At 45.3% G+C, this 21805-nt stretch overlaps 1 protein-coding gene across 9 annotated transcripts in view; it reads left to right on the top strand.

Annotated features, from left to right (window-relative positions):
* Positions 1-21805, top strand: part of MED12 (mediator complex subunit 12) — a 614738-nt gene that overhangs the window by 300657 nt on the left and 292276 nt on the right. For all 9 annotated transcript variants that reach the window (XM_078640219.1, XM_078640216.1, XM_078640215.1 and 6 more), the window contains 2 exons: positions 7828-7948; positions 9612-9713. In XM_078640219.1, the coding sequence (XP_078496345.1) occupies positions 7828-7948; positions 9612-9713 (223 nt within the window). The remainder of the gene's footprint in view (positions 1-7827; positions 7949-9611; positions 9714-21805) is intronic.

Genomic DNA, 21805 nt, shown 5'->3' with positions numbered 1-21805 from the left:
TTCCTGAGAAAGAGCGTTTATAAGTTTTTTCCTTCCGGAGGTTTTAGCAGAAGATTGATTGGGCCTCTAGTGTTTCTAGAGCCGCCAGAGATTGACAGCTTCTGAGTGAGGTATCCGGGAGAGCTCAGGTGTACAGCCTTGTATGTCATGCAGGCTATTTTCAGATGTATTCTGGCTTCAAAAGGCAGCCAGTTCAAGGATTTCAAGTCAGGGGAGATATGCGAGTGTTTTTTTGACCCAGTGATGAGTCTCGCTGCAGCGTTTAGGGAAGCTCTTAAGGGTGCAGTGGTCGTTAGCGGGAGACCGCAGAGGGCGATGCTGCCGTATTCAATTCGTGGGATTACTAGTGCTTGTACTGCAGTTTGGAAGTCTTTGGCTGGCAGAAAGGGTTTAAGTTTCCTCAGGGTATTGATTTGGAATTAAACTAGGGACAACGGGAGAGGAGTTGGCCTAACGGCTAGGGCGCTCGACCTCGGACCTGGGGATCTGGGTTAGAGTCTCGGTAACGACGCCAAAACCTCCTGTGATTCTGGGCAAATCACTTAATCTCCCCGTGCCTAAAATGAAAGTAACTGGAAACGTAAAAAATGTAACGTAACTGGATAAATATGTAAAGGGCTCTGATACCTGATTTGGTTCGGGTCTAGTTCGCGCTATATAAAACTCTGAAAAAAAAGAAAGAAAAAAAAACACAGTGACCTGGGCAGCGGTAAAGGGGAGCAGTGCATTAGCCGCTGGGTGGAGGGAGAGGCCATACGGAGGTGACTCCCCAGTCCCCTTGACAGAACAGCATGTAAAGGGTAGAGAGAGCCCTTCGGAGGGCAGTATATGCCATGCATAACCATGGAAAGATACTCAAGCGGCCATGGGCTAAGGGCGAGGTCAGATGAGGACCGCAACAGGGTCTAAGTGAACACTGAGATACGCCTTAAAAGAGAGAAGGGCGTAGCAGCAACTAGAAGAGTGTCAGACTACAGCAAGCATTCGATCAAGGGATGGATCAGTTGAAGACTAAGACGCAGAGAAGACGCAGAGAAGGGGTTGAGCAGTCCCAGGAGGCATGGAGGGTCTAACAGGCAGATAGCAGAAAAGGTGTAGCTACTTATTGAGCGAGCCAAAATCAACGCTGCGTATGACCAGCAAAGGCACTCAGGAAGTGCAGGAGGATAACTACGCTTAGGCCTCGACTCAGCAGTGGCAATTTGTAAGATCCACAACCCCCCAGAGCCCCCCTCCCCCATGGCCGACACTGGAGAAACAAGTCAAAGACATTTAATGCTCAGAATTTTCAGGGTGGACATATCAGACCGAATGGTGAGGCACCAAGGGTGTGAGATACCCTAAGGATCAACCGGGAACATAATGGGAAAGCCCAGTAGCGTGGGCGCCCTCCAGTCCAACAAAATGGACAACTATGCAGTACCTAAAAATCTGGCAGTGTCACAAACAGAAGAAACTGCGAAGCATACATTGGGAGCAATTATGGAGGCTATCCAAGACCTAAAAGGAGCACTAGAGCCTAAAATTGACTCATGCTGATCGAAAAGTACCTAATCAGATTTGACCTACATAAACTCTCCTAGAAAGAAACGACTGCAGAGACAAATGTAACACTGCTCCAATCAACCACCGAGCGCATAGAAGCTCAAGTGCAGACGCCCACACAGTAGGCTACGGAAATGGCTGCGAAATTGGAAGACCAAGAAGGAAGAGTGAGGAAAAACAATATCAGGTTGGTGGGGGTCCCGGAGGGGGCGGAGAGATGGAGTGTGGCTCTCTTCTTAGAAAACCTCATCATGAAAGTTTTGAAGCCATTGAAAATTTCCAATTTATTTTCTATCAAAAGGGTGCACCGTGCACCGATACCGCTGCCCAGACATGGCCCCCTCCACGTCCCCCCGCCCCAGCGACAAATATAAGAAAACCGCAATGCAATACTTCAAGCCGCCAGATCCATGGGAAACATCCGATTTGAAAATGTGTATATTCCCTTTTTCCTGGACTTTACCCTACATGTGTAAAGGCAAAGAAGGAGCTGTGAAACGGGAACTGAGAGACCGTGACCTCAAATATATGATGCTGTTCCCAGCTAATCTACGTGTAATAGGAGTAGGCAAGACATGGTACTTTAGCAACTCTGGAGGAGGCATGGGAATGGTTGGAGAGTTGGCGACCTGCAGCTCGAGTAAGAGGCAAAGGTGGGACTTATGGACATGGAGAATAGGACCAAGAAAAGCGCACGACGAGTCAGGAGCCATGTGTATGAGAAGAGATTGAAAAGTTGGCTCCCAGAGCGAGTGGAAAAGAAAGGGAGTAAGAGGCAGTAAACAAACAGAAGTAAGGTAAAAATGGGCCCGACTCAGGACACTGCTGGTGGGATCAGGAGGCTACCTTGGCACATGTAGTGTCATGGCAATGGACGCGACTCATAAGAGATAAGATATTTAGCTCAGTACAGGGATATAAAAAAAAATGCTTGTGTGAAGGATTTTGTCCCGAGGGTGCAGTTTTCGGTGCCCGTTACTCCTCCGTGGTAAACCTACATGTGAGCAGCCGAGATACCCCTGGTTATAGTTGTTTGATATATGTTCTAGGATGACAGGTGCTCTGCGGGTTGGGAAGTTGGGGATGACACAACCTTAGTGGCAGGGTAATAGGGTGGGGGGAGGTGAGGGGGTTGGGGCTCAGTTGTTAGTTTATACAGATACCTTATTGGTGAAGTTTAAAGCTCAGGGAGAATGAAAGGGAGATGGCAGATACCGAACAAGAACACAAGGCAGCGTAAAGAGGCATGAGCATGCCACATTCAGTAAACGATTGGCTCAGAGACTTTACTACTTTCAAACTACATGACATTGATGACTCATTTGAGAGTGTGGTCCTGAAATGTGAATAGACTTAATGGCAAGTTAAAACATTAAATGCTCTTACAGTACATCAAGCAATACTTGCCGGGCACTGTTCTGTTTCAGGAAACAAACTTAAAAAGCAACCAATGTAAAGCTCTGACTGAATTTATACCTTATTGGAGCATGCAGGGTACACTACAAGATCCAGGGCAGTGGGGGTGCTCATCAGGAAAACCGTTCCATTTATTCAGGGGAGGGTACGGACAGATACATTGAGTAGATTTGTAGCGGTAAGTAGGACATGGGAAGGGAAAAGGCTAAACCTGTGATCGATCTATGATTGTCCAGGGTTGCAGGCCACCACACTAGAGAAGCTGGGCCCTCTGCTACTGGAGCTCCTGGAAGGGTGCTTAGTTTTAGGAGAAGACAAATTATACAATAGCCTTAGAAATGGATGTTACCGGACGGGCAGTAACAGGCAGAAGAGTGGGCCCATTGGGGGTCTTCCTATGTGCAATGGGACTGGGCAGCACCTACCTACCTGTAACGCCCCTAAATCTAGGATTTAGGGTCACCCCTGAACCTTGCTTTCTCAGACAAGAACCTGCAACAAGAAAAGAAGGACCGAACAGCTGTGCCGAAGCGAACAAGAGGAAGACGCCCACTGACTTGGCCCCAGCCCTACCAGCCTGTCTCCACCTCGAACCTGCTCCTGCAAAATCCCGGTGTGTCCTGCAGCCAGCAACCTCAAAAACCACGGAGGACTTGCCTGCCTTTAAGCACAAAGACTTTGACTCCTGTGAACACCGGATTTGTTCACCTGCAACCTCTGGCTGGACACCGCAAACCCCCCCACTCTGCACCCGCCACCCATGGCCCGAGCTCGAGTGGGCAGACACCAGGAGGAGGCCACCCCGGCGATCCTGACCTGAGATCCGGGGACCCCTGACCTGCCTCAATTCTCCAGCTGATACCTGCAGCCTAAATCCAGAAGCCCCACCCCAACAAGGATCTGGTAAGAAGATCCGACCCTAAAAGGCACCCCTGCACCTGACTCACTAACGCCTTGTGTGCCCAAACCAACGGTGCCTAACCAACCCCTAACTTCCCAACTTACCTCTCGAAGTAGTGTTCTCACCCATAAGACCTTTATCCCCGAGCCTGCAGTGCCGGAGGTTCTCATTTGTAACCAACAGGGCACCCGACGTCGAAACAGCACCTTGCACCTGGCCGCCCTAGTGCTGCTGAGGGTTCACCATTGGTGCTAATTTGTTTCCCCATTTGCCGTGAGCTAAAGTTCAGGAGCTTTGCTCCTACAACCCAGTGGCCTGGTTGCCAGCTGCCACCAACCAGAGGCCCCTATCCCCCATTGGATAACATTGGGCCCTCTGCACTCGGCCGACCTAGTGCCACTGAGGGTGTAACGAGAGTGCATCCTTGACCCTGGGAGAACCCTTGTTCTAACCCCAGAAGCTCAACTCCAAAGACTGATTACTTACCTGGTAACCGTTAACTTAATTTCTCTCCTTAGGAATCCATTGGCTGTTTTTCTCTGAAAAATGTTTTAAGTGCCGAGTTGATTTGTATGGAAACCAGAAAAATAACAATTGTGCAAAACCAATTTTACTTACCCTCTCTCTAGGAAATGTCCCAGTGTGATATCTAGGCATTTCACACTGAGTAGAAAAAGTAATCTATAAAGTAATATCAAAAGTAAAATAAAAGTAACTTACCTGTAATTTTCATTGCAAAGTCGATACAAAGTATATGTACAGCATTTCACAGTTTTGCATTACCAGTAATTCAACCTGTTACCATTTCAAATGTACATTTACAATTGCATTTCAAACTCTATATTTACTGCAAAGTATGTATTCACTGACTTGTGCCAGGCTTGCTTGGTTCTAGAAGATAAAATAACTAAAAAAAATAAATATTTTTATACAAAACCAATTGGTCTGAAGTTCAGTGTTTGAATGTGTGAAATCATTTGCTGATGGAGAGGGTACAACAAATGCTTAACACTGTCCTCTGATAAAGCCTTACTACTCGGCCACACTACCACGAATAGAAAGTAAGGTTCTATCTAACTTTGCCTCCACCTACCTTTGGGGTTCCACTGGACTTTGTGCACACTATACCTCACTTTGAGATAGTATTTACAGAGCCAGCTTCCTACAAGCAGCATCTCCCAGGGAGTGTAGGAGCCACTCCTCTGCATCTGTAGGGACTGACTGCACTTGTCTGGAACTCTGTTTTATTGACCACCGGGAGGTCACTGTGGCTCAAGGAGGTCAGTCCAGTCTCTCCAGCGAGTTTTGAGATGAAAGACCCTCCAGGAGCCTCACATCACCAATACCCTGGGTACCAGAACATTTGCTGCATCTAAGGCTTGTTGAGTGTCCAGCCTGGATACCACTGACGCCAAAGCCGGCCACCCGACAAGGGACTTCAGGATCAACGAGGCTGCACCAAGAGTAACCCTGCTTTTCTGTTCTCGTTCCATCTCCAGCACATCCAAGTAAAGTGAGAGCCTCCAACACAAGCGACCCGCTGGACAAAATTCCTCTGCACCCGAGCGCCACTGCCAGAGTTCACGTAAACCAACAGTGTCCCCTCTCCCCAGAGACCCTCAAGGGGCGAGCCCACCCTTTGGGTTCTGCCAGACTCGTCGCCAAGTCCCCACTTGCAGCCTTTCTTTTACAAGTACCTTGCCATTGATAGTAACAAGTAGTGCTTGAGGCTACTGATGTGACCAGGACCTGTGCACACTCAGGGCAGGTAAAACCGAACTGCTGGTGGTTTCTTGGACCCGAAGTACTTTAAGTCCCAAAAGGCACCCTCAAATGCTCGCAAGTATATGTATGCAGTGTGTGTTTCTCCCATACGTAACATTGCAGCGCTCGGGGCTCATGCCTCCAAAACTCTTATTTGGAGCATTTTAGTGTTTTACTGTAAAAATCGTTTCTCTGAAAGTACTTACCGGATTCCACTGATCTTGATGTCTTAAAATATATAAAAATTCGTATTTTTCTCAATTGGATTTGGATTTCTTTTTCAGTGTCTTATTTATTGACTTTGTGTTCAACAAATGCTCAACACTCCCATCTGTTAAGCCTAAGCTGCTCCACCACGCTACCACAAATAGAGCACTTAACCCCCTTGTAAACCAATAAAGGCCGTCTGGACCTTTAGCATGGTGTACCCCTACATTGGTACACAACATAAAAAGCCAGCTTCCTACAGTAGTCTTACAAAATCACCTTGCAACCTGCTGCACAGATCTGTCAAAAGCACCCTTTTGACAGGTAGAAAAAACAGATTTTAAGCCCTAAACGCATCCTTTTGTCCGCAAAGTAGGGTGCAAGAGGGGAATATGTATCACTTCAGAAATGCCATGTTTCCCCAATGACTAGGCCCAAAACAACATTGTCACTGGTCAGAACAGTTGCCACATAGGATAAGACAACGGATAGAATATCCACTTGAATCTACTCTATAACTTTTGACCTTTTGTACTGCCTACAGACTCCATTCAATATATAATATAATGATAGTGTTGGATGTTTATTAAATAGATGGGAAATGTAACTTTTAGAAAGTTAACTTTGCCCTTCCTAAAGCTGCTGGAACCTAATTGACATTAGCTCTCCGGCATCTGCCCAGCCTTTCTTTTGCCAGGATTAGGTGTGAAAACTGCCCCAAGAGCAGACAGTGCCCTTGGAGCGGGACGATATTTTATTTTTCTAGCAGGAAAAACAGTAGTTGTGCCTCTGAGGTGCTTGCATTATCACAAGCAAATGTTAGATGAGACTTGGAAAACCCCAGCTTTTGTCTCCATAGTCAGGCTGGTACCAAACCCAGTACGAAGAAGGCTACGCCTAGAATCGATTTTGAGTGACCACAGAGGAGGGGCTGCTTATTACCCTGGCCAAACCTCAAAGCCGAACCCCCACCCTGCCTTCAACCCTGCACTTTCAGAAGGTGCACAAGAACGGGAGAGGGCTGGACCGGTCTGTCTGTGATCTGTGAGAAGCTCTGAAGGATGAATCAGCTTCGCCTTGTACCTCAAAGAAGTGGATTCCAAGGGTCAGGTACCTGACCTTTGTGTCTAAAGGGACACACAAAGCTGCAGGAAGCCTTCTCTCTATAATTACCATCTGGCCTGTGCAACTTGACCTTGGACTGGACTTTGCTGATGGCTTTGGCATCTGGCACCCTGAGAGTCACTGGGTGCCTACTCGGAGGTCCTGGGGCTTAGAAGTGTACTCCTGTGGTTGATTGGGCTCCAGTTTAGAAAAGTTTGAAATCTTTTTCTCCAGAGCCAAAGGGAGACTTACTTCAAAAAGTATCCAACGGTAGTTCTACGGCATCGGGGTGCTTTTAAGATTCGTCCCAATGAAAGGCTCAAGCATCTCCAAACACATTGACAGTTTCTTTGTTTTGTCAAGCAAAAAACTCAAAAGCTCTAAAACTTTATGGAGCCAATCTGCGGCATGTGTCCGACCAGCAGTTTCCCTGCGATGGCTAAATTTCCGATTTGTCTCGCAGGAGACCACTTTTTTTTCCTAAGGAAAATTTGTGGCCTTTTTTTAACTAGAACTTTGGAATGTTATGAACTTTTTGGCTTGCAGACTTGCATCTGGACCAATCCACTTGATGTGTCTGTCCAGCGCACCCTCACAGTCACCTCAAATCGAGCCCAGGTTGTGTAACTTTCTACTGTGTATGCACTGTTTAAAAACTTTTCATGTGTACTTTGCTGACTACTTTGTGTCACATTACCAGCTATAAAGCATAGGTTTATTTAATTTGATTTTTATGACATTTAGCTGGCGGAGGCCTTATGCTTTGAAGTGGACACTTGTCCACCCCAAATGATTACCCGCTTTCCTACACACTGTATGAGAAGCTTAATTCTCATCTCTGGGACTACCTGTGTTATACATTTCTTTTCTAACCCCTCATTTCCTTCCAGGTGAGTGACCTGTCCTTCCATGATTCCCTAGCAACGTTTGTGGCTATCCTCATTGCACGACAGTGCTTGTTGCTGGAAGACCTGATACGCTGTGCTGCCATTCCATCTCTTCTCAATGCAGGTCAGTGTGCCATAATGTCCTTGCATGACCACTAACCCGGCCTCTAGATCCTCATAGCTATTACTCCTAGCAATCTTGCCCCTCCAGATCTGTCTCTTTAGTTCCTTTTGTCTGTGAGCTTTCGCCCTAGCTTTAATCAAAGCTTCATCTGTCCTCCCGGCCACACTACATCAAGATTGCCAAAATGTTCCTGCCTGTTCCTTTAGACATATCTCCACAGGTCAGCATTGTCCAGTCTATCCTCTCATACAGGTCTGCACAGTTCAACATTGCCTTGCTTGGTCCTTCACACATTTCTCCACAGGTCAGAATTGCTGTCTCTCTTCCTCCAGACATATCACTATAGGTCCTAAGCATTATCCGGTCTGTTCTCTCCCGTGGTGCCCACCACATACAAAAAGTGGTGCGGTGGGTGGAGGAGACGCAGAAGGGGGAACACAGGGAGGGGGATTTTAATAATAAATGTAAAAAACTAAAGATTTACCTGAAGCTGCCGGTCGCCTCTCACATTGTATTATGTTATGTTACTTTATTTTTGTATAGCGCAAATCACCACTGGTCTCCAAGCGCTTTTTAAAGAAAGGAACACAACAGAAGCCACCGGTGGTCCGCCTGCTACCGAACTGACAGTTTAGATTGAGGCTGTTACCCTTTTAAACAGCCTCATTACATTCTTCTTCCTAGTCCCTGCAGGAACTGGGACAGGTTCACAGACTCCCTGTCCAATCCCCGTGCTTCTCTCATGCTATGAGAGCAGTGCAGAGATTGGCCTGAGCGGGCTAAAAACACGCTAGCTCAGGCACAGCGAGTCTGGGCTGTTTCTCTAACCCGACTGTTCAGAAACCTAAGTGTGCATGTGTGTCTGGCCAGCCTGGGCCGGCCAAACACACATGCGCACTTAGAGAGTGCACTCCACTCCTACTCTCCCCTCCCATGGCCCAGCCCCGCCCCGCCCTTTCCTACACACGCTGGGTGAGCCAGCTGCTGAAAAATAACACAATGATAGAACATTGTTGTATTTTTCAGTTGCTAGCTCTGAGCCAGTGGGGCTACACACCTCCGCCAATGCGGAGGAGCCGCCCCTGTCCTGGTTCTTTCAGCCCTGCCTCCTAGGTTTTCCCAGCATTTCCCAGCCTGATGCTTCAGTCCTGTCTCTCTGGTGTTTACATCATTGCTCTCCAGCTCTGGTTGACCTTCATTCTAGAGCTTCCAGAGGACCTAGTGTGGTCTTTCTATGTTGTGCATTCATCATTACCTCCTCTGGTTTGATTAATGGTTTTGTGTTTTTGTGTGTTACTTTTGCTGCTGTTCCTTTAGTGTGAGCTCCTTGGTACCACCTAGCATTGCACCTCTGTTTCCCCAAATCTGGACTCTTCCAAACTGATTTGCATGCTGCTCTCTAGCCTTGTTGCCTCTGTACCCCTAGACCACTCGGGGTCCTTCTGGTATCACAACCATAGGTTTCACAGATATTGGTGATTCACAAGATAGCCCCCATAGTTATCTTAGTGTTTTTCCTGTTTACATGCTTTGGCATTTTTACATACTATTTCCCTACTGTTTCTGTTTTTCCTGTCTCCTCTAGGCTCTCACCACTCAAGCAGTTTCTAAGCATGGTAGTCCCTCACAAGTTTTGTCTTAAAACAAACATTTATTTTTACAGCATGCAGTGAACAGGACTCTGAGCCAGGAGCACGTCTTACCTGTCGTATCTTACTCCATCTTTTCAAGACTCCGCAGCTTAATCCATGCCAACAAGATGGAAGTAAGTACCATTCTTGACGGGGCCAGGATGCCATAAGATGAGCCGTGCTAGGCCATTGATGCACACAGAAACTGAATGACCTTGCTGCTTTTGCAACATGGATCTCCTCCTAGTTCACATGGTGTGTGTTAGCCTGTCCTCCATTGAGTCATGTTTGTAGGGAGAGGTGAGGAGTTGGCCTGACTGCTAGGGCGGTCGACCTCAAATCTGGGGAACTGGGTGTGAGTCTCGGCAATGACGCTTAACATCCTGTGATTCTGGGCAAATCACGTAATCTCCTCGTGCCTAGCAAATATGAATGTGTCCTCATGTAATGCAACTGGTGCTATGTAAAGTGCTTTAATACCTGATTCGGGTCAAGTTCACCCTAATTAAAACTCTTTTAAAAGAAAAAGATGCTTCTGATGCTGTAGGAAAATTTACTTTTGTCTTTACACCATTGAACCATGTGGAAAGTGCAGGCCTTTTTAGGTCTCCGCTAGAAGAGCGCGAAGCGCGTTCTCGCCAGAGAACTATAGCTGTCGGCTCAGCCGACAACGAGTGGAGACAAGAGCTGGCCACGCGCGCAGCATTGTCAATGGTAGAGGCAGATTCAGACGCGCGCCTTCGGATTGGGTCGCGCGCGTCGGAATCCGACTCTGCCATGCGCCCCTGGAAGCACTCACGCTTCCGCCTCTCCCTCAGCCGGTCTCCAAATGGTGGTCAGGATAGCACATGCTCCTCCCCCCGGCGCGTCACGAGAGTTCTATGGCTGCCCATCCGCTGTCTAAGTCTCCCCTGGGTCTCTCCTGCCACCTTCTGCACATTGCACCCGTCGCCTCCCTCCTGCTCCTCCCCCGGTGCAAGCAGCAGCTCCAAGAAGCCCCGTTGTATCTTCACCATGGCCTCCCCGGTGGCCGAGGAGCTCTTCCCGCTCCACGGACTTCTGCCAAAGAAGGAGACGGGTGCCGCCGGCTTCCTCACCCGATTCCCAGAGTACGACGGCTGCGGGACGGTTATTGCTGTGCTGGACACTGGCGTGGACCCTGGGGCGCCGGTTATGCAGGTAACAGAACGTGCATGAAACGCAGGGACGAGAGCAGATGTAGCGGGTGCAACTGCTGCCACACTTCCTCACATCCGTGATTTTTGGGTCACAAACAGAAGAAGCAATACACGGTTCCAAACGCAGACGCCGGCAAGTGTAGCTGGCTTTGTTCCGCTCCTGGAGGGCGTTTGGTAAAATGAGCCTTTCCAGACTGCTGAGCACTACACAGTACATCATTGCTACATGCGGGATCTGCCCAACTGAACATTTCTATGTACTGAAGGTTTATTACCCAGTATATTGTTTTCTATCCCAATGGCTAGGTTTCAGTGTAGTCCAGGCACGCAGTGATGACGAATGTTATCACTAGCTGGGGACGCGCCCTGTTTTTGACACAGCTACCCAGTCACCGCCAGATTTGTAGTTCCAATGTAACATTTTTAAGTAAGGACTTCAAAATGATTCCACCCTGAAAGTGCCACTGGTAAAGTATTCGGAATTGACTGACAGTGTCATGATCTGGGGTCTGCTGGCAACTAGTGTGTTAACATAGCTGACCGTGGGACATTGTTATGTGTGTCTTTTGCACCCCTTATGTCCCCATTTGAGTAGTTTTTTTTATTATCACCAGCAGTTGAAAAAGTAAACGTTTTTCGACTGTGCACGAAATCAGTTGTTTTACCTTGGAGTGCATACCTCAATGCTCGCATTCATTCTAGGAATAGTAACAGTAGACGTGCATGATGGGGCAGTGGGAAATCGAATTGGATTAACTACTGTAACCTGACTGGTGACAAAATCAGATTTTTGAAGTTGCCTTGTGACACTTCATCATACCATTAGTACGTGTATATGTTTTTAAAAACTTCTATTTCTCTGACTGCAAAGTTAGAGGAGTTGACACTGTTGCTGGAGTACAGGGAGAGCGAGATATGTTGTTCTTTGTAACCTACCACAAAATGTAAATACCTGTAAATGAACTGTATGAATTTAGCAGTTAGGAAAGCAAACCATGAAGCTTTTTTTTGTAATTCTGATATGTGCTGGAAATAGAGATTTTTAACAGGATCAAGACAAATAAGTCAATACCAATATTAGGAGATCTGAGTATAGTATAAGACTCCTTTATACACAGCCATAAATACAACTAAACTTTAAGTGTGTACAAACAGATCTGCAGCCTGTAAATGTAGTGCTCTATGAAAAAAGGAGATCGAATAGTGCAAGTGAGTACAGTGATACAAAGTGATCAAAAAGTTAGACGATAGACACTATGGCGATCAGTCAAAGGGGTAGTACACGATTGACTGATCAAAACAACAGATTAATTTTGTGTTGTAAACTGCATCAAATTGACCATCTTCTTAATCATAATGCGTTTTCACCCATTGATGTCAATGACGTTTTGACCCATCAGAATTTAGAAGGTCTTCATCAGGATAGTAACTATTTGCAGAGCTATGGGTTGATCCCAGGTCACTTGTGAGGAGGTGTCTTAGGAAATGGCGTGGCAGGTTCTGAATTCAAGAAAACATAGGCTTTAACCTTTTTGAGACAAAATGAACATAGTCATTTTAATCTTATCTCTATTCACTTTGATGACCTACTCCTAAATGCTTTGCCTCACAAAGATGTTTGGTACCTTCTTTTGGACCTGATATTCTTTCTAATATACATGTTCACTGCAGTGCTTTAACATCCAGCTTTTGAATGTTGGGCATAACTGTTAAGAAACTCAGTGACTAATTTTGATATACAATGTGGTCAGGTAAGTTGGTAATGGCTGTGTACTTAATTTTGGCTTGAGGCGCCTAACTGATATTTCATGACAATTTTTTTTGAACTCACTTTATTTGGTTGAATAATTTTATATAGTGTTTATCCTCTGTCTACAACCTTTTCTGTATTAAGAGCTTCGTACATTCAGTGAAATTCATCCTGAGCTTCAAATACTGTTAGTGTTGTAATTATGACAAAATCAGAAAAAATTACATTAGCGGCCACCTTATGCAAAAATATCAGCAGTGATCAACTCAGTCATCAGACAGGGTTGCCAGCAGTAATGGAACCAAGAATTGACAAAGCCAATATGTCTCGCCTTTCAATTGCTTTACCTGACCTTTTTACTTTGATAATAAGTTCTGCTGATATTGTATTGTATCGCCAAAAAGTAAAAATAAATGCTTGTTGGCAGATGCGGAACAGCATTAGCAAAAATGAAAACAGGGCACAGCAGTATGATGACATTTCGTTTTGCACGCCTAGCCCAGAAGGTCCATGTATGCATCTTCAGGCCTTGAAAAATCATTAAAATGTAACTAGGCTTGCAGGTCTAGTGACTTAAATAATCTACTCAACCTAATTGTAATGCTCTTGACCCATTAACTGGTTTCAAACGCTGTGATCCTGGGCAAATATTTTAATTGTTAGAGCCGCCATTTTCTTCATTATCACATAAGAGAGCACCTTCAAATCTGTGAGCTCAGCATGTCTGCTGTACAAAAAACTCATTTGATTTAATAGACTAAACTTTTGCTCCATATATAATGCAAATCGTGCAACATATAGGATACACATGACCCCTGAGTAGCTTCTTAGTTCATTAACAGCATTGTCATCATGGCGGGTGAAGGAATGTTTTTCAAGTTATGTTTAAAAACAATCACTTTTAACTGAGTTTGCTAAAGTGAATTTGACGTTTAGGGAGTCAAGGTTGTTTATCCATTCTTGGTTGAGTTTGAGGTGGTTGAGAGTTAGCCAATTTTCTACTTTTGAAAGACTGGAGTTGAGACTCAGGATGTAATTGAGGGAGGAGATCTCGAGGTACCGTAGGGTGTCGTCCGCATAGAGGTGGTAGGCGATGCTTGCTTGTTTTAGAATCACTCGGGGAAACCACCACATCACTCGGGGACACCACCACATCACTCGGGGACACCACCACATCAGCTAACCAATCACAAACAATATTTATATACCAATTGCAAATTAAAAAAAAAATGTATGCAAAGCATTGTCATTTACAATGCCAGTAACTCTTAATGCTGCGAGACCTATTGCATTGTAAATGCTTGTTCTTTTCATGTTAAGACTTTGGTAGATTATACAGGCGTAACTCTGGCTACAGAGAAGTCTCTTACGGGAGCATAATTGAGGGTTATTTAGTCCGAGTCTTTACTCGTATGTTTATTTTGCTTCCTGTGGATACCAATGCTGCTTTACTCAGAGAGAGTACTCCAGTTTCTGTCACCTGAGACTCGAGGTTTACGTGCACATTTTGTTACCCCTTTGTCTTTCACTAAACGATAATGAGGCAGTGTGTTGAATATGTCTGTCCTTACTGCCTTTAAAGGTTAAGTAAAGGAAATTGAGAAGCTTTATGCTTGACACGTTGTGCTAGCTATCCAGATACTTGACACGCAGTACTGGCTGTGAGTAGGTTGTGAATCGATTGGTAGTATTCACAACCTCCTTTTTTAATTCTATATATGTTTTGTATGCAACAAATAGGAACAAAATTAAAGGACCTAGTCCTAGTTGCAGAATAGAATATGTGTTATGTGTTAAATGTTGTACGTTGAGTCACATATAATTTTTGTACACTGCATCACGCACAATCTTTTCTTTGGGTTTAGGACACGTTTCCGTTATAGCTTGATGGTACCAATGATGATAACAGGGCCATCCTGGTGAGTACCAGCCAGGGGTCCCATTGGTGTTTGCCCGTGAGGTGCCATCTCGCTTTCTCACCTTTTTTCTATGTTACACTAGGTGAATGTGGGCTTTGTAAATGTTTGTTAAGTCTATCAGAGTTGGGCTATTTTAATAGTGGCAGCAGACTGAGGCATCCCCTACCCCAAATTCATTGCAAGAGGGGAGGCATGTTGTAATTTTGGTGCAACTTGTGATGCCGCAGATTTCTTGACAATATTGTTTCTGCCTTGAGCACTAGGACATCATTATTGTTGTGACGCAGTACTAGCTATCCAGATACTTGACACGCAGTACTAGCTAACCAGATACTTGACACGCAGTACTAGCTAACCAGATACTTGACACGCAGTACTAGCTAACCAGATACTTGACACGCAGTACTAGCTAACCAGATACTTGACACGCAGTATTAGCTAACCAGATACTTGACACGCAGTACTAGCTATCCAGATACTTGACACGCAGTACTAGCTATCCAGATACTTGACACGCAGTACTAGCTATCCAGATACTTGACACACACAGTACTAACTATCCAGATAATTGACACACACAGTACTAGCTATCCAGATACTTGACACGCAGTACTAGCTATCCAGATACTTGACATGCAGTACTTGCTATCCAGATACTTGACACGCAGTACCAGCTAACCAGATACTTGACACGCAGTACTTGCTATCCAGATACTTGACACACAGTACCAGCTAACCAGATACTTGACACACAGTACCAGCTATCCAGATACTTGACACGCAGTACTAGCTAACCAGATACTTGACACGCAGTACTAGCTATCCAGATACATGACACGCTGTACTAGCTATCCAGATACTTGACACGCAGTACTTGCTATCCAGATACTTGACACACAGTACCAGCTAACCAGATACTTGACACGCAGTACTTGCTATCCAGATACTTGACACGCAGTACTAGCTATCCAGATACTTGACACGCAGTACTAGCTATCCAGATACTTGACACGCAGTACTAGCTATCCAGATACTTGACACGCAGTACTAGCTATCCAGATACATGACACGCAGTACTAGCTATCCAGATACATGACACGCAGTACTAGCTATCCAGATACATGACACGCAGTACTAGCTATCCAGATACTTCACACGCAGTACTAGCTATCCAGATACTTCACACGCAGTACTAGCTATCCAGATACTTCACACGCAGTACTAGCTATCCAGATACTTCACACGCAGTACTAGCTATCCAGATACTTCACACGCAGTACTAGCTATCCAGATACTTCACACGCAGTACTAGCTAACCAGATACTTGATACGCTGTACTAGCTATCCAGATACTTGACACACAGTACTAGCTATCCAGATACTTGACACACAGTACTAGCTATCCAGATACTTGACACACAGTACTAGCTATCCAGATACTTGACACACAGTACTAGCTATCCAGATACTTCACAAGCAGTACTTGCTATCCAGATACTTGACACACAGTACTAGTTATCCAGACACTTGACACGCAGTACTAGCTATCCAGATACTTGACACACAGTACTAGCTATCTAGATACTTCACAAGCAGTACTTGCTATCCAGATACTTGACACACAGTACTAGTTATCCAGACACTTGACACGCAGTACTAGCTATCCAATTACTTGACACACAGTACTAGCTATCCAGATACTTGACACACAGTACTAGTTATCCAGACACTTGGACACGCAGTACTAGCTAACCAGATACTTGACACGCAGTACTACCTATCCAGATACTTGACACGCAGTACCACCTATCCAGATACTTGACAGGCAGTACCACCTATCCAGATACTTGACACGCAGTACCACCTATCCAGATACTTGACACGCAGTACTAGCTATCCAGATACTTGACACGCAGTACTAGCTATCCAGATACTTGACACGCAGTACTAGCTATCCAGATACTTGACACACAGTACTAGCTATCCAGATACTTGACACACAGTACTAGCTATCCAGATACTTCACAAGCAGTACTTGCTATCCAGATACTTGACACACAGTACTAGTTATCCAGACACTTGACACGCAGTACTAGCTATCCAATTACTTGACACACAGTACTAGCTATCCAGATACTTGACACACAGTACTAGTTATCCAGACACTTGGACACGCAGTACTAGCTATCCAATTACTTGACACACAGTACTAGCTATCCAGATACTTGACACACAGTACTAGTTATCCAGACACTTGACACGCAGTACTAGCTATCCAATTACTTGACACACAGTACTAGCTATCCAAATACTTGACACGCAGTACTAGCTAGGCACAAACTTGACACGCAGTACTAGCTATCCAGATACTTGACACGCAGTACTAGCTATCCAGATACTTGACATGCAGTACTTGCTATACAGATACTTGACACACAGTACTAACTATCCAGATACTTGACAAGCAGTACTAGCTATCCAGATACTTGACACGCAGTACTAGCTACCCAGATACTTGACACGCAGTACTAGCTATCCAGATATGTGACATGGAGTACTAGCTAACCATATACTTGAGATGCAGTACTAGCTATCCAGATACATGACATGCAGTACTAGCTATCCAGATACTTGACAAGCAGTACTAGCTATTCACATACTTGGCACGCAGTACTAGCTATCCAGATACTTGACACGCAGTACTAGCTATCCAGATACTTGACACACACAGTACTAACTATCCAGATACTTGACACACACAGTACTAGCTATCCAGATACTTGACACGCAGTACTAGCTATCCAGATACTTGACATGCAGTACTTGCTATCCAGATACTTGACCCGCAGTACCAGCTAACCAGATACTTGACACGCAGTACTTGCTATCCAGATACTTGACACACAGTACCAGCTATCCAGATACTTGACACGCAGTACTAGCTAACCAGATACTTGACACGCAGTACTAGCTATCCAGATACATGACACGCAGTACTAGCTATCCAGATACATGACACGCAGTACTAGCTATCCAGATACTTGACACGCAGTACTTGCTATCCAGATACTTGACACACAGTACCAGCTAACCAGATACTTGACACGCAGTACTTGCTATCCAGATACTTGACACGCAGTACTAGCTATCCAGATACTTGACACGCAGTACTAGCTATCCAGATACTTGACACGCAGTACTAACTAACCAGATACTTGACACGCAGTACTAGCTATCCAGATACATGACACGCAGTACTAGCTATCCAGATACATGACACGCAGTACTAGCTATCCAGATACTTGACATGCAGTACTAGCTTACCAGATACTTGACACGCAGTACTAGCTATCCAGATACATGACACGCAGTACTAGCTATCCAGATACTTCACACGCAGTACTAGCTATCCAGATACTTCACACGCAGTACTTGCTATCCAGATACTTGACACACGGTACTAGTTATCCAGACACTTGACACGCAGTACTAGCTATCCAGATACTTGACACACAGTACTAGCTATCCAGATACTTCACAAGCAGTACTTGCTATCCAGATACTTGACACACAGTACTAGTTATCCAGACACTTGACACGCAGTACTAGCTATCCAATTACTTGACACACAGTACTAGCTATCCAGATACTTGACACACAGTACTAGTTATCCAGACACTTGGACACGCAGTACTAGCTAACCAGATACTTGACACGCAGTACCACCTATCCAGATACTTGACAGGCAGTACCACCTATCCAGATACTTGACACGCAGTACCACCTATCCAGATACTTGACACGCAGTACTAGCTATCCAGATACTTGACACGCAGTACTAGCTATCCAGATACTTGACACGCAGTACTAGCTATCCAGATACTTGACACACAGTACTAGCTATCCAGATACTTGACACACAGTACTAGCTATCCAGATACTTCACAAGCAGTACTTGCTATCCAGATACTTGACACACAGTACTAGTTATCCAGACACTTGACACGCAGTACTAGCTATCCAATTACTTGACACACAGTACTAGCTATCCAGATACTTGACACACAGTACTAGTTATCCAGACACTTGGACACGCAGTACTAGCTATCCAATTACTTGACACACAGTACTAGCTATCCAGATACTTGACACACAGTACTAGTTATCCAGACACTTGACACGCAGTACTAGCTATCCAATTACTTGACACACAGTACTAGCTATCCAAATACTTGACACGCAGTACTAGCTAGGCACAAACTTGACACGCAGTACTAGCTATCCAGATATGTGACATGGAGTACTAGCTAACCATATACTTGAGATGCAGTACTAGCTATCCAGATACATGACATGCAGTACTAGCTATCCAGATACTTGACATACAGTACCAGCTATCCAGATACTTGACACGCAGTACTAGCTATCCAGATACTGGACACGCACTGCTAGCTATCCAGATATGTGACATGGAGTACTAGCTAACCATATACTTGAGATGCAGTACTAGCTATCCAGATACTTGACAAGCAGTACTAGCTGTTCACATACTTGACACACAGTACTAGCTATCCAGATACTTGACACACAGTACTAGCTATCCAGATACTTCACAAGCAGTACTTGCTATCCAGATACTTGACACACAGTACTAGTTATCCAGACACTTGACACGCAGTACTAGCTATCCAATTACTTGACACACAGTACTAGCTATCCAAATACTTGACACGCAGTACTAGCTAGGCACAAACTTGACACGCAGTACTAGCTATCCAGATACTTGACATGCAGTACTTGCTATCCAGATACTTGACATGCAGTACTTGCTATCCAGATACTTGACACACAGTACTAACTATCCAGATACTTGACAAGCAGTACTAGCTATCCAGATACTTGACACGCAGTACTAGCTACCCAGATACTTGACACGCAGTACTAGCTATCCAGATATGTGACATGGAGTACTAGCTAACCATATACTTGAGATGCAGTACTAGCTATCCAGATACATGACATGCAGTACTAGCTATCCAGATACTTGACAAGCAGTACTAGCTATTCACATACTTGGCACGCAGTACTAGCTATCCAGATACTTGACACGCAGTACTAGCTATCCAGATACTTGTAAATGTAAATGTAGGTGTACTTATATAGCGCAAACCTGTCACCCAAAGGGCATCCTGGCGCTTGCTTAGGGAACCCGTCCTGGTATTCCCCTGTGAGAAACCCCGGCAGGGTGTCCACAAGGTGAAAGCCAGGCATCCCGCCGCGAGGGGCCGTAGTGGAGATTAAGCAAGCTATTGCCCAGAGTTGCAGAGTGTGACCCCGTGATTCGAGTAGGCACCGGAGCGAGAATTGCCAAGTCCGTGGAATTTTTGAGCCCGAGACCCGCCGAGGCGGGGAATCGAACCCTGGTCCACGGTCGATCTCAGTTTCCGGGTCTGCCGCCTCTAACCACTGAGCCACGCTTCTCCACTCTTCTTGACACGCAGTACTAGCTATCCAGATACTTGACACACAGTACCAGCTATCCAGATACTTGACACGCAGTACTAACTATCCAGATACTTGACACGCAGTACTAACTATCCAGATACTTGACACGCAGTACTAGCTATCCAGATACTTGACACGCAGTACTAGCTATCCAGATACTTGACACGCAGTACTAGCTATCCAGATACTTGACACGCAGTACTAGCTATCCAGATACTTGACACACAGTACCAGCTATCCAGATACTTGACACGCAGTACTAACTATCCAGATACTTGACACGCAGTACTAACTATCCAGATACTTGACACGCAGTACTAGCTATCCAGATACTTGACACGCAGTACTAGCTATCCAGATACTTGACACGCAGTACTAGCTATCCAGATACTTGACACGCAGTACTAGCTATCCAGATACTTGACACGCAGTACTAGCTATCCAATTACTTGACACACAGTACTAGCTATCCAGATACTTGACACACAGTACTAGTTATCCAGACACTTGGACACGCAGTACTAGCTATCCAATTACTTGACACACAGTACTAGCTATCCAGATACTTGACACACAGTACTAGTTATCCAGACACTTGACACGCAGTACTAGCTATCCAATTACTTGACACACAGTACTAGCTATCCAAATACTTGACACGCAGTACTAGCTAGGCACAAAATTGACACGCAGTACTAGCTATCCAGATATGTGACATGGAGTACTAGCTAACCATATACTTGAGATGCAGTACTAGCTATCCAGATACATGACATGCAGTACTAGCTATCCAGATACTTGACATACAGTACCAGCTATCCAGATACTTGACACGCAGTACTAGCTATCCAGATACTGGACACGCAGTGCTAGCTATCCAGATATGTGACATGGAGTACTAGCTAACCATATACTTGAGATGCAGTACTAGCTATCCAGATACTTGACAAGCAGTACTAGCTATTCACATACTTGACACACAGTACTAGCTATCCAGATACTTGACACACAGTACTAGCTATCCAGATACTTCACAAGCAGTACTTGCTATCCAGATACTTGACACACAGTACTAGTTATCCAGACACTTGACACGCAGTACTAGCTATCCAATTACTTGACACACAGTACTAGCTATCCAAATACTTGACACGCAGTACTAGCTAGGCACAAACTTGACACGCAGTGCTAGCTATCCAGATACTTGACACGCAGTACTAGCTATCCAGATACTTGACATGCAGTACTTGCTATCCAGATACTTGACACACAGTACTAACTATCCAGATACTTGACAAGCAGTACTAGCTATCCAGATACTTGACACGCAGTACTAGCTACCCAGATACTTGACACGCAGTACTAGCTATCCAGATATGTGACATGGAGTACTAGCTAACCATATACTTGAGATGCAGTACTAGCTATCCAGATACATGACATGCAGTACTAGCTATCCAGATACTTGACAAGCAGTACTAGCTATTCACATACTTGGCACGCAGTACTAGCTATCCAGATACTTGACACGCAGTACTAGCTATCCAGATACTTGTAAATGTAAATGTAAATGTAGGTGTACTTATATAGCGCAAACCTGTCACCCAAAGGGCATCCTGGCGCTTGCTTAGGGAACCCGTCCTGGTATTCCCCTGTGAGAAACCCCGGCAGGGTATCCACAGGGTGAAAGCCAGGCATCCCGCCGCGAGGGGCCGGAGTGGAGATTAAGCAAGCTATTGCCCAGAGTCGCAGAGTGTGACCCCGTGAGTCGAGTAGGCACCGGAGCGAGAATTGTCAAGTCCGTGGAATTTTTGAGCCCGAGACCCGCCGAGGCGGGGAATCGAACCCTGGTCCACGGTCGATCTCAGTTTCCG

Source organism: Lissotriton helveticus, chromosome 4_2, assembly GCF_964261635.1.
Source record: "Lissotriton helveticus chromosome 4_2, aLisHel1.1, whole genome shotgun sequence".
In the NCBI taxonomy this organism is placed as follows: domain Eukaryota; kingdom Metazoa; phylum Chordata; class Amphibia; order Caudata; family Salamandridae; genus Lissotriton; species Lissotriton helveticus.
This window is presented reverse-complemented; position numbering and strand designations above follow the sequence as displayed.